This window comes from Monopterus albus, unplaced genomic scaffold, assembly GCF_001952655.1.
Source record: "Monopterus albus unplaced genomic scaffold, M_albus_1.0 scaffold92.1, whole genome shotgun sequence".
Classification (NCBI taxonomy): Eukaryota; Metazoa; Chordata; class Actinopteri; order Synbranchiformes; family Synbranchidae; genus Monopterus; species Monopterus albus.
In genome coordinates, this window is record NW_018127972.1 from 2,472,434 (window position 1) to 2,485,977 (window position 13,544).

Genomic DNA, 13,544 nt, shown 5'->3' on the forward strand with positions numbered 1-13,544 from the left:
GCTCCACCAAAAGCCCAAGGAGAGATAGAGAGGCACAACATTGGCATGTGACCTAACAATTAAATATCTATCATTTGGTGTTAAATCTTTAATATTTTAGTTTTGTTTTAACTTATTAATTACATGTTCATACAATGTAATGTATTTTAATCATGAGGTTTCATATCCTGACTATCCTAGGTCACAGTAGTTGGACTGGTCTGCAGTGCAAATCAGAAATCAAGAAATTTCAATATTTCAACATGAAAACACTTTGATGGACAGAATATGCAGAGAAATTGAAAAGGAGAAGAGAGTGGGCAGGACATAGCAGGACAAATGCACAGAGCGGGTGAGGAAATAAAAAAGAAAATGTGTGGAGTACTGTAGATTAGGATAAAACACAGTCAAAAAGAGGGACAGAAGCAGGGAAAGATGAAGAGACAGGGAGACAAGAATTCCAGCTGGATCTCAAGGTAGGATTTTATTCTCTGTCACTTAAATATAAGTTCCAGTGTAGTAACATAGCATTTCATTAAACAAAATAAGTTTGAAGTCTATTATATATCTGGGACATAAAACAATATATGTGCAAATCATGCCACCCTTCCACAACGTCTTGCCATCCCTTTGCTACCCACTGTAAAATTTTCTAGATCTGCCACTATACTTCAGGTCAGAAAATCAAGTAATGAGAGAGGGACTACTCAGTAGGATGGATCACTTTACTTTTGGGAATATTTATTTATATATGTAGCCTATCCGGCAATTCATAACTATCTATTATCATTATTATTATCATTGAGTGAGTTATTCAGGAGCTACTCAACATTTTGATTATCTGGTCACTCTTAATTCATTCCTCAGTAACTACTTACATTTGAATTTAGGTTTGTTGATACACTGTACTTACTGTATTTTGACATGACTTGACAGAATATAACCAACTTATGGCAAGCACTTGAGTGTATTGCAGGACTTCCTAAAAAACTGGTGAGGATTTCAATCTTGATGGAATGTTATACAGCCAGAGTTTAGTAATGTGGCTCTACTGTAGCACAGAGTAGTGCCACAAGGTATGTTCTAGTTGAGTACTGTATATAAGATGGTTGTCATGTTTCTCTCCAATCAACATCCATTAGACTTATTCTCCTCCATAACAAGGGGCCCAGGTTATGATTATTGTAGATATTCTACTGTTTGTGTATGACTTGTAAATGTAGTGACATGAAGACCTGGCACTCTATGATCGAAATTTAATAAAGCAGATTAATAAATGTGTGCCCACTCCCAATCAGTCACTGTCATTTTCCCAAGCTATCTAATCTGGGACTTTGGCTAAGTTTGGGCCACTAGTTCTCTCTCTGCCTCCACCATCAAGTATGTATCCATGAAAACTCAATTCTCACATTCTATAATATTCTAATAGAACAACGAAGTGTGATACAATTCCTTCTGTAGCCCATAACACAAAGCGGGCTCCAGTGTTTATACTTGGCATTTGACATGACATGTACAACACAAGCACACACTTCTACTGTATATCTCTATTTCTTCTGTCTATTTTGCTCATCACGGCCTTGATATCGACAGGAGCAGAGGCAGCTGCGGCCTTGACTTTTTCTTCCTCTTCCTGCTTCCAGAGGATTATGGGATGAATGCCTGGGTTTTGGTTCTGAGCATTTTGCTCCAGTTGGGCAGCACTAGGGGAAAAAACAAAACTACTGATAAATTCAAAATGATAGTCGGGAGGGATAATATTCTTATGAGTGGGTTTCATTAGGTTTAAATCTTATTTTATTAAATGTGCAGCTATATATGTTTAAGGTGTTGGTTCAGCCAAACTACAGACCTGATTTTCTGATATCAAGTTACACAGCTATGTTTGGATTTATTAGTCCAGGTTTTAAAATATAAGTACAGCATGTGGAATGTACTATGTAGAGTGTTCACATGGTAAATTCAGTTTAACAAAAAGCAGTCTTGTCTGTCTCACCATTTCCTCCTTTATGATCAACAACTATGACGGGAATGTTCCATCAATGTAAACAATCACAACTTGAGAAATGATTAGCTTCACAGATACATATTTTATCACTTATTTACAGTGATTGCATTAATGTATAGTATAGACCTAAATGTTTCAGTGCAGGTGGACTGATTGAAATAGGGCTGGGTAACAAACTAATAGGTTATTATACAATCGCAATTATTTTATTTTTATGCTTCAAGTCCATTTGTTTGGGGCTATGTGCAGAGAAAACCACCAAACTTACGAACACTTACTAGTTACAACCAGAAATTAAATGTATATATCTATAGATTTAACTTGTTCTGCTAATGCTGGTATTAACTCTTGTACAGACTCGCTGTCCCTCCACACCTCCTATATCTGCTGATACTGATACCAGCTGTGCATGGGAGCGGGGCTTGTCTCCTTCATTCATCTGCCAGTCTATTGTTAGCGAAATCAACAATATCAGACAATGAACCATTCTATGATGTTGTAAAGAATCAGTTAAATAAAGCCTATAGCAATGGGAGGATAAGAAAACGTTGCTTTACTTCCACTTAATACCAGTCAGTCAGCACACAGGTGGCCTGACATGTAGTGGCCATATAGGTGCATGCTGGGCTACTGAAAAACTGGAAAGTTAGATTCATTTTGACTAGTAACCCATAAAAGCATTACATCTTAAAAACCCTGAATGGCTATTATTGGGAAGCAGTCTCAGGAAATATAATCAGCTTTTTGCTAACATTGACACTGTTGTTTAAAATAAATATTAATTCACAAGAAGACATATTTAGGCATTTTTTGAAGGTGTATCGGAACCAGAATCATCTTTAATCGCCATGTGTGTCTGAACATACAGAAATTTGACTCCAGTACAGAGGCTCTCAATGTGTTGTAAGGCAACAGGAATAGAAAATAACAATGAGATTAAAAATAAAAGGCAGAGCAATAAGAATTAGAATAAACAGTATGGAAATATATGCAATCAAAAACGTGAAAGGAATGAGCAACTATCCCAAAATGAAGAATTAGGGGAATTAAGAGATGAATTTGAAAGAGACTCTATTTTAGAGTGGGTTTCAACAGGGACAAAACTAGAACAGAGAACGTTGGTTTAAAAGCCATGAGCAACTTGTAAACATTCTCAACAGGTATGCTTTGAATCTTTGAAGCAGCTGGTTGAATTTTATATAGATTTAAAATACCCTGAAGGTGGGAGTGCCCTTTGGTTACTGAAAAATGGATCACTGTGGTGGAACACAATACAATTGGATTTTAGGTTTAATTTGTTATTGTAGCTGGATTGAGCAGCTCAGGATAAATATTTAGGAAAATATTAATTTTGTGCTCAGTGATTCATCTGATAATATGACATGAACTGTATTCCTTTTATCAAACACTGTACAATTGGATAAAGGAACAAAAAATGGGGCATTGGTTCCAAGAATACCTAACTCCTTTTGGGATCCAAAATTGTTCCCCTTTGGCAAACAACATCTAATTATTCTCAGTTATTCTTTGTAACCTTGTTAAAATCTGCTGTAATGTCCCTTTAAATTATAATCTTTTTGAATCTATTATAACATGGAACTAGCTGTATGTTATTTAATATACAGCTAGTAATAATATAATAATAATAATATAGGAATATTCAACTACAGGAGAGAAATGATATGTTTCTGGGAAGAAACAAGCAAAAGTTATACATATATTTTGAAGCATTTCTGTACATGTTTTGGGATGCAAAAATGAACATACTGTGTGTTATTAATATGTATTTGTGCAGTGACTTTTAAATGTCAGAAAGAACCGAAGGATGAACATAAACCAGTTTAGCCACCAACCTGAAGTTATGAGGAGCAGGGTTCAGTGCCTTCTTCTGGATGTCTTTGTACACTGGTGACTTAAGGTAACGGAAGAAAGTGTCCTGTATCAGTGACAACACATGAGACTGCTGGTGATCTCAGCTTCATAAAACAGAAGTGTGTTAATTATTAAAATGTCCATATATAATTTCTGTCACATATAAGAGTGACAGTAATGCAGTGCATAACAGCCTTGATTTAAAAAGAACAATGTCTAATCTGGTGACTGCTACAAAGAATCTTGGATCCTCAAATTAATCATTAATCACTTATTGTTATTAATCAATCATGAATTATATTAATTAAAAAATATGTGAATTATAGTCATTATAAACTGTAAAACTTGACAACTGTACACAGACCCACCTTTTTCATGAGCATGAAGACATGTGTCTGAGCTGCTTCCAGCACGTAGCGGTGAGGGTGTTCTAGGCCTTTCACTGTCAGACCCATTGTCCTACCATCAATATTGATCCAGCGTGGGGCACCGGGGGCCAGGAAGGTCCTGAGGACAGAGACGTTCCAGATGAATGTAATACTATACTACTGAAAGTCAAAGAAGGCTGTGGTTGTACTGGGAACACTTGTATGCATTCTGCCAACATGTTTTGATACATAGAAATCAGACATGACATTTGCTTTTGTTCAACGTTTTTTGTGGGATTAGTTTGGGCAGCAGTGACGCAGTACTCCATAAAGTTTGATCAGGTCCTGGGGCAAATTAAAATATTGTGAATGATGGATGGAAACACAAAATAAACCAAAACCTTGTGCAGATAAAACACATAAACGAATATAAAAGAAACCAAGTCTCATAAAAATCTGAAAAAGAGCACAATTAAAAAACTGAGAAGAATCAGTTATAAAGGATAAGGAGAGAGTACTTGTTTGTCACCACCACATGCAAGCCCATTCCCCTTTTGGGGGTTGTCTCGCTTTTGCCTCTTCATTGCACCTGTTGTCACTTTTCATTTGCCCCAAAGCAGGTGAAACTGATTCATTCATCACTTGTGCTTCCAAAATGGACAGATTGATATCCCTGAAGTTTAACTGACTTGGTGATCTACTGTGATAATCAAGTGTTCTTTTAGTATTTTTTTGTAGTTTATATATAATATAAACATTTAATAGTTACAAGCAAATTGTACACAAGGCCTAACTATAGCGAAATCTGACAGTGGCCAATGACACAGGCAAACACAAGTTTGTTTTCATCCCTTTTACAGTGACTAACACTGAGTAATATGATCAGAGTAATATGCTCCCATTTATGAATACCTGTCAGAAGACAAGCAGCATTCTGTACTAGCTGCAGTCTAGACAGTAGTACTGAATGGATACCAATATACAGAGCATTACAATAATCAATTTTAGGGTTAATAAAAGCATGGAGGCCTTTTCAAGTGGTTCACTTTTGATAAAAGTTTCAAATGAAAAAAAGCTTATCTCACCCATTGAGTTGATCAGTTTATGAGAACTGTCAAACAGTATTCCTAGGGATTTTTTGTTTGGTTTGGTTTTCTTTAACAGATATAGGGCCACTGCTATAATAAACATTCCATTCTACTCTCATGGATATAAAGCAAATTGAGAGAAAACCAAGATTTAATGTCAGTCAGACAGTTTGATTTTAGTGAAACAGTTCACAGGCAAGTAAATCTGAATATGATCAGTGTAATGAAAAGATAAACCATATTTCTTGAAAACAGTGGGGTACTCCACATGGAGAAGAATCAAACCCTTCAATACATAAAGAGTAACTCCTATTGGATAAACAGGATTCAAACCAATTGAGAGCATTTCCTTGAATGCCCACATAATGACATAACAAAATAGCATGGTCCACTATATCAAAATGAACTGAAACATCTAACAGCACAAGAATATCAACATTACAATTATACACAGGAAGCAGGATATCATTAAAGGCTCTTAATAGTGCTGTGATGAGATTTCCATGGTAGGGACCTGCATCGTCATCAGGTGCCAACTGATTTCTGTCCCCGCACTGTAAGTAAAACAGCGTCAAACATGCATGCACACATACATATTGCATTCCCTAGCACCTTACTCTGTTTTTAACAACTATATCCCAAACCCAAACCTAATTCTAATAATAATTCTACCTGTCTAAACTGTCTTGAACCCTTAAAAAGCCCCTTGAAGTTGTGAAGATCAGCTAAAATTCATCTGCACAGTGTAATAAAGATGTGTACTGTACACTCATGTGCATGTACACACAGATAGTCCAAATTTCTAATGTATTTGTCTTACTTGAAGATGCTCTCAGCTTTTGTTGATATGGAAGATGCAGTGCCCCACTTCAGTTCTTCAGCTGCTTCCCAAAAAGCCAAGTTCTCCCCTGAGATACACACACATACAAAAACCTAACTTTGGTGATCACTTGACTTTACCTCTAGCACCAGCATAAGGTTGGCATCTATGGTTTTTATTAAAATGTCTCAAAAACTATTAGATCAGTTGTTATTACATTTGGTTCAGACCTTATGTCACATTCAGGATGAACTGTAATAACTTTAGTGATCCCCAGATGTTTTGTCTAGCGCTATCATCAGGTCAAAATGTTATGTGTCCTCTACTTTCATATACAGTATGACCAAATACCTGCAAAACTAATGACATTCACATCAGCAGTGTTTATTGCTGGAGTAAGGTCAGCATGCCAACTGACTAAACTAAGCCAGTGAACATGAGAAACATCAGAATGTTAATATGCAGCCATTAGAATTTACTGTAGCTCAAAGCACTCCTCTGCCAAAGTGTATCCTCACAGCGCCACGAGCATGACTCTATGATGCTGAGTATCTGATTTACAGTTTCCAATTCAGCAATTAAGGGAAAGTTGAGGGTTTAACTAGGCTGACTAACAGCCTTTTATAACAATGAGAGGTGCAAAAAAACAGAATTAGTTGCTCAGAGTTTAAAAGCAATACTGCAACACAATCACAATTTAGACCCAGTATTACTGGTCTAATACCTGTCTTAGCTCATTAGCTTAACTTGACCTTTTGCTTTTTTTATATGCTCCTACTGTATCTAGTATGGGATGTGACATTTCTTTGAGTGCATAATCAAATATAAATTACACAAGAACTTTCCATTATGCACTGCAAAAAATGAGAACAGTTGAGACTTGTACAAATGTGCCACAACCGAAAACTGAAGAGGGTTTTTCTCAAAAACCCTCTTCAGTTCCAGACGTTTTGTCTAGCGCTATCATCAGGTCAAAATGTTATGTGTCCTCTACTTTCATATACAGTATGACCAAATACCTGCAAAACTAATGACATTCACATCAGCAGTGTTTATTGCTGGAGTAAGGTCAGCATGCCAACTGACTAAACTAAGCCAGTGAACATGAGAAACATCAGAATGTTAATATGCAGCCATTAGAATTTACTGTAGCTCAAAGCACTCCTCTGCCAAAGTGTATCCTCACAGCGCCACGAGCATGACTCTATGATGCTGAGTATCTGATTTACAGTTTCCAATTCAGCAATTAAGGGAAAGTTGAGGGTTTAACTAGGCTGACTAACAGCCTTTTATAACAATGAGAGGTGCAAAAAAACAGAATTAGTTGCTCAGAGTTTAAAAGCAATACTGCAACACAATCACAATTTAGACCCAGTATTACTGGTCTAATACCTGTCTTAGCTCATTAGCTTAACTTGACCTTTTGCTTTTTTTATATGCTCCTACTGTATCTAGTATGGGATGTGACATTTCTTTGAGTGCATAATCAAATATAAATTACACAAGAACTTTCCATTATGCACTGCAAAAAATGAGAACAGTTGAGACTTGTACAAATGTGCCACAACCGAAAACTGAAGAGGGTTTTTCTCAAAAACCCTCTTCAGTTTTCTTCATTACTTTCGAGAAAGTAATGGCAATATTTGTGCTGAGAGTTGTAAGGACACACACACACACACACACAATCCTTCAACCAGCTCAAGAATACTCTGGTTCAGTGCCAGACAAACATGATCTAAACTGAAATGCATTTAAAGACGTTTGATAACATACCGCTGAACTCTTTCTTGAGGAAGATCTTGAAGTCGTCTCGGCCTCGCAGGTCAGTCAGCAATTCAAATAGGCCGAAGGACCAGCGCTCTACTCGCATCTTAGTAGGAATGTCAACTCTGAACAACAAACACAAACTCAGTCACTAACTGAAACTCTCACTGATCACACATGCCTGTGGCTTTCAAAACGTGTCCATTTTACACGTTTATAGATATACAGTACAAACAATCTGGAATATACTAATTAAAAATGGCATTTCCTGAAGAAAATGCAGTGTGATTGTTGCAAGCTGCTGCAGATGCTTCTTGAATTTGCTGCTGTTGGGAGATTTTATCACATGTGAAGCATACAGTATTAGTACAGTCTGTATGTAAGAAGTGTTAACATTTAACTGCAGCATGTGTGGAGAGTACTGCAGATGGTAAGTGGTAAGCAGGCAGAGAGAAAAGCAAACTGGATGCAGGTTAGGGAACAGACAGGGTTCAGGTCAGGCAACCTGGTTCTTGGGGGCAGAGAAAATGAGATGGCTGGACAGCACTCCATGCAGCAAGTACAGTAGCTGAGATCAAGCTGAAACAGGAAAAACCCAGAACATCCCAACAAAATAAGAGCTTCCAACAGGAAGTAAGTACAGAACATGACACTAGGTGGTTTAGTTTTTAAATATTAATGATCTTATGAACTCTTTCATTCACTGCCCTTAAAAAATAATATTAAACCAGCTATTACAAATATCATAAAAACCAATTACAACTAACAATCTCCTATCCCTACTGAACATTTCAGAGGTGGAAGAAAGTTATGAGCAATGCTTGTGGGAGTAGATGCACCTGAAACATATTTTAGCTTTGTAACTTGCCAAATGGTGGCGCTATTGCCACTAGGTTTGCATATGTGAATCACTTTAACAATTGAGACTTGGAACCATGTTTCCAGTTGTAAGTATGTGAGACTAGTAGCCCATCAAAAAAATGTACAGAAATAAAAAAAAAAGATGACAGGATAACAACAGTGTGATTGTTTGTGGCAGTCACAATAATGACCAGCAATGTTATGATTTTTTCCCCTTAACGAAATAATCCGAACTGTGATTTTTGTGTACCATTACACCCCTGTTTCATTCAATACCTTGAAATTCCTTGATGGCGATGCCATACAAAGTAAAATTATGGCAGCCCTCACCTTCTCATGTTGAGTGTCCAGTATGTGTCGGTATCTGTTTGCCAGGGGTTGCTGGGTAGACAGGGAGCCAGGAACGGGTCATGGTTTTTGTATGTTGTGATGTACTTGACCAGTCTGCAGAGACAGAGCTTATGTGACCAAGAAAACCCTCAGTGCTGGTCTAGTCAGACTGATCACTAATCACAGATAATCAAAAGATCCTATTGTGATAATAACAAAATAGTTTTAATAGTTTTGAGATCATTTATTTATGATTAGGGGGTAAAAATCTTCTACTTGACAGATTGCATTTAATTAATAAATACCAAGTCATAATTATGTGGGAAAATAAAGTATCCCCTTTAAAAAAAGATACCAGTTGAACTTACACTCCAAGGGACACACTTGATTTGACCTTTGACCTCATAATGGCTTGTTGATAGAACATGTTCTACAATGAAAGAAAAACACAAAATAAAGTTTGCAGTTGCAAAATTATAACTGTACTTTTGAAAAAGGATTTTCAGCTCTCCATTTCCATCTATCCTGCTCACAATTAATTCAAGTCCACAGTTTCTGGCTTCAACTGGTCAACAGTGAGATAAAAAGAAATGTAATGATTTTCACTACTACTTTAAAAATAATCTGGCATATTAGTGTCTTTTAAAATATTATATCTTACCATGCGTCTGTACTGGTCAAAGGTGATTTTCTGAAAGAAAACAATAAAAAAAACAGATTTGTTTTTGGTTTGTTAGATTCAGTTAACTTATATCGGTGTGAAAAGTATTTCTAGTACTATAGAGAACAGAGGAACATTCTGGTGCTTTAGTGTTACATCTACAGAAAACAGCTACTGGTGAAGCACAAACAGAAAGGTGTAAAATTAATAAACAGATTACTAAACAGTCCTTCCAGGATAGGGGTTACTTCATCTTACAAAGTATTTTTGTGATTATTGCAGACATATCAATACATTCTCTTCTGAAAAAGTATTTTAAAATCCCAGCCATGGTCCTGTGTTCTAGTGAGAGTAAAAACAACAAAGAGACAAATTCCAAGCCTTTCAAATCTTTTTTTTTTAATGACTTACACTTAATAATTCCTGGAGAGACTGATGAAAGACTACATGGAATATTAATTTCTATGAGTGTTGTGTATCACATTACTTTCTCTTCATCAGTGTAAGAAAATCTGTTTGAAAAGAAAAGACAGGTCATAATGAATGAAACAGAATGCTCCAGGGTGCCTTCTGATTATCTTCAGACTATTTATTCTTGTTTTGCACCAAATAATAAATACAGAGAAGAGTAGGCTGAACATTTACCTTTAAAATTCAAGACACAATGATTGTGTTAACGCAACTTTAGTGCTATTTATTTACACATTCTGCACCCGATAAAATTCAGGTCTTTTTTTGTATGCTACAAAATGTATAAGTTCACCAAGATTGTGAGCATTCACATTCACAGCATCACATATTGTCCGACCAGCAGTCCAAGTCTCAAAGATATTCGCTTTACTGTGATAAAAGACTAAAACCCTTAATATTCTAAAATGATTAAAATCTATAAACTGACTTTTTTTTATTTGTTTTGCACGTGGTATCTGAGTGAAAGGGAAAGAAAAGAAAAGGAACTTGAACGGAAGGGGAAGAGTAGTAAGGAAAGGAAATCACTACTAGAGGGATTCAGAAGGTTCTCCTCTGGAAGTGCATATGATTAGATGAGCTATGCAGTAATACTCTATAATTTGAGCTCCGGTGAGTTTCTTAAAACACCAGCTGACCTCAGTCTCTCCAGAATGTGCATGTGTGTGTCTACTGACCTGTTACCTCATCTGCATTGGGATCAATAAGACGGTCTGGACCACAATCCATAGCACTGTGAGTACGACGCTGAACACACACAGAACAGGTTCGTGATAAATGTGATTATGTAATAAACAACATTATAAAGAGCTCTGACCACCACTACCACTATATATACACTTGCGGGCCCATTTATTAGGTACACCTGTACAATTGTATGAAATTCAAAACAACACTTCCACCTTAACATCTGTGTTTATGAAGCTCAACATGCTTCAGTTTTTGGTGAAATTATCATAAATGTATTCAGAGGTGTTCCTAATATTCTGACCCTCTCATGTATGCAGTTGGGGAGGACAAAAATATAAAGACACTTCTGAATATAATGTAGTCCAGTACAAAACCACCTGTAACTATGACTTCAATAATAAACATATAACTTATACATTTACGACAATTTCACCAAAAACTGAAACATTTTGAGCTTCATAAACACAAATGTTAAGGTGGAAGTGTTGTTATGAATCTCATACAACTGTATAGGTGTACCTAATAAAGTGGCCTGTGAGTACACACACACACACACACACACAGTCACACACTAACCGGAGGCCTGTTCACTATCCAATAAGCCCTCTCCTGGCAGTCAAACACCACACGATCCGGCTTCTTCCTCTCTTTACCAGCCCTAACACATACACAGGCAAATAAATAAATAAGTGAAAAAACCTTTCATTTTGTCATTGTAAAGTAATGTGTGTAGATTGATGAGCAAATAAATAAATAAATACAATTTTAATCCATTTTAAGGTGAGCCTGAAACATAAAATGTACAAAATTTGAAAGGGTCTGATTACAGTCTAAAGCCACTGTATATGAGAAAATATATATAAGATCAAAATGGCACCAAGTGTTTGAACATTTGAAGTACTCCTTGCTATACTGGACCATGATTGACTCCAAACCTGTTGTAGTATCACAGAGTTATGCTGGTAAATCCCAGGGGTTAAAGCAGGATTTAAGATGAGCACAGAGAGATTTCCCTTCTTTTGCAGATTATTGTGAAAACAAACTCTGCAGAATAATGATTTTGCACAGTGAAGCTCAAACATCAGTCAAGCAACATTAACTAATATTAAATTCTTGAATGGAGAGGGGTTTTAGGATGTGTTTATGTAATTTGTTTTTCAAGCTTGTCAAGCTAGGACATTTTGCTAAGTACTATCCTATTCTCACTTTTCTTATTTACCTTCACTGTGATCTGAAGAGGAAAAAAGATGTACCTCAAAAACTACCCTTAAAAAGATAACAAGGTTCAGTACCAAGCTGCAATAGTTTCACATACTTGTACTGTTCAGTGGCCTGCATTACAATGAAGTCCCACTTGTAGTTCAGCCATTCATGAAGGTGGTTGTAATGTGCCTGTTTAAAACATAAATACATAATAAGTTTAAAAAAATCATTTCTCATATTTTTAAATAGAAGGAATCAGACAAAGCAGTAAAAAGAAATACTGAACACTTACAGAGTTGAACAAAAAGCCTGTGTTACAAATTTTAGAGACAATAATTGATTTGCCTAAAAACAACTTTTGGGTATGTTCTAAAGAAGAAGCTATGCAGGAAAACTATGCAGTAAAATGGTAGAAAAAGGAGATGTGCACTAAAAAACATGCAGGAAAGCAAAGATATCTTGGACTGGTGCTCCATTGTCTACTGAAAAATGAAATTATGGAACAAGGATCTATGTAATGATGAAAGACAAATATACTTCTCTCAAAGTGACAGAAAGAGGAAAGTGTGGAGCCAAAAGGAGAAAACAAGGAAAAGCATGCCATGGACTCTTTAACCATTTTTTCAACTGTTTTGATTTACAACCTATTCTGGGCTAAATGCTCTTTGCCACATTACCTGCATTCAGAATCCACATGTGCAAATAAAGCAAGCATCTCTAACACTATTAGTACATTATATAAAATAAAAGCAGTAGATTTGTTACACATGCACATACAGTACATTCACAAATCAAAACACAAACATTTTCTATTCTTGTACACATACCTGTTCATAGGGTTCTAATACACCTTTTTTGCGGATGTTCCTCTTTGCCAGGTAAATGGCTACAATTGCAGCAAGCAAAGTCATTAGTTACCAGTTTCACATATATTACAAAAGTATGACAAACAGCTGCATATTATGAAAATGTGTATTTAACATATGTTTCTAACATAGCACTGTTTATATCAGTCCTAGCTCCCTGAAAAAGGAGGGCAGAAGAGTGCTTTTCAGTCATGCTTAGTACTGGGTATGGACCTTCTATACTTTTATGACATCGATTGAATTACTTCAATACCATCAAGGATTGAAAAATGTGATTTGATTCTAAGTTCTGACATTTAAGGCGTAGGCCCAGATGAAATCTGTGCTTGCAGAGTTCTGATGACTCCTTCACACATTTTCTGCAGATTTTGAAAAGAAAGTAGAAACTCAGAATGTAAACACGTTTGCCCCCACCTGCATGTGCTCAACAGTTGTGGAATGTTTTTTTTTATCATTTTCCAAACCAAGGATTGGAGCCAACATTCACATCTACTTCACACCTTGATTGGCTAGTTGCACATCTCTGTCTAGAATCTAATTTCATTCCTTACACAATAATCTGTGAC

The 13,544-nt window shown here is 36.3% G+C and overlaps 1 protein-coding gene across 4 annotated transcripts in view; it reads right to left on the reverse strand.

Annotated features, from left to right (window-relative positions):
* rgs9a (regulator of G protein signaling 9a) overlaps positions 1 to 13,544 on the reverse strand; it is a 23,787-nt gene continuing 10,243 nt past the window's right edge. For 3 of the 4 annotated variants that reach the window (XM_020608207.1, XM_020608206.1, XM_020608204.1), the window contains 12 exons: positions 12,940 to 12,998; positions 12,225 to 12,301; positions 11,486 to 11,567; positions 10,904 to 10,966; positions 9,752 to 9,781; positions 9,459 to 9,520; positions 9,091 to 9,204; positions 7,909 to 8,024; positions 6,136 to 6,223; positions 4,228 to 4,366; positions 3,841 to 3,923; positions 1 to 1,682 (listed from right to left, as the gene is read on the reverse strand). In XM_020608207.1, the coding sequence (XP_020463863.1) occupies positions 1,514 to 1,682; positions 3,841 to 3,923; positions 4,228 to 4,366; positions 6,136 to 6,223; positions 7,909 to 8,024; positions 9,091 to 9,204; positions 9,459 to 9,520; positions 9,752 to 9,781; positions 10,904 to 10,966; positions 11,486 to 11,567; positions 12,225 to 12,301; positions 12,940 to 12,998 (1,082 nt within the window). In that variant the 3' untranslated portion in view covers positions 1 to 1,513. The remainder of the gene's footprint in view (positions 1,683 to 3,840; positions 3,924 to 4,227; positions 4,367 to 6,135; positions 6,224 to 7,908; positions 8,025 to 9,090; positions 9,205 to 9,458; positions 9,521 to 9,751; positions 9,782 to 10,903; positions 10,967 to 11,485; positions 11,568 to 12,224; positions 12,302 to 12,939; positions 12,999 to 13,544) is intronic. The other variant, XM_020608205.1, reaches the window with a different exon arrangement.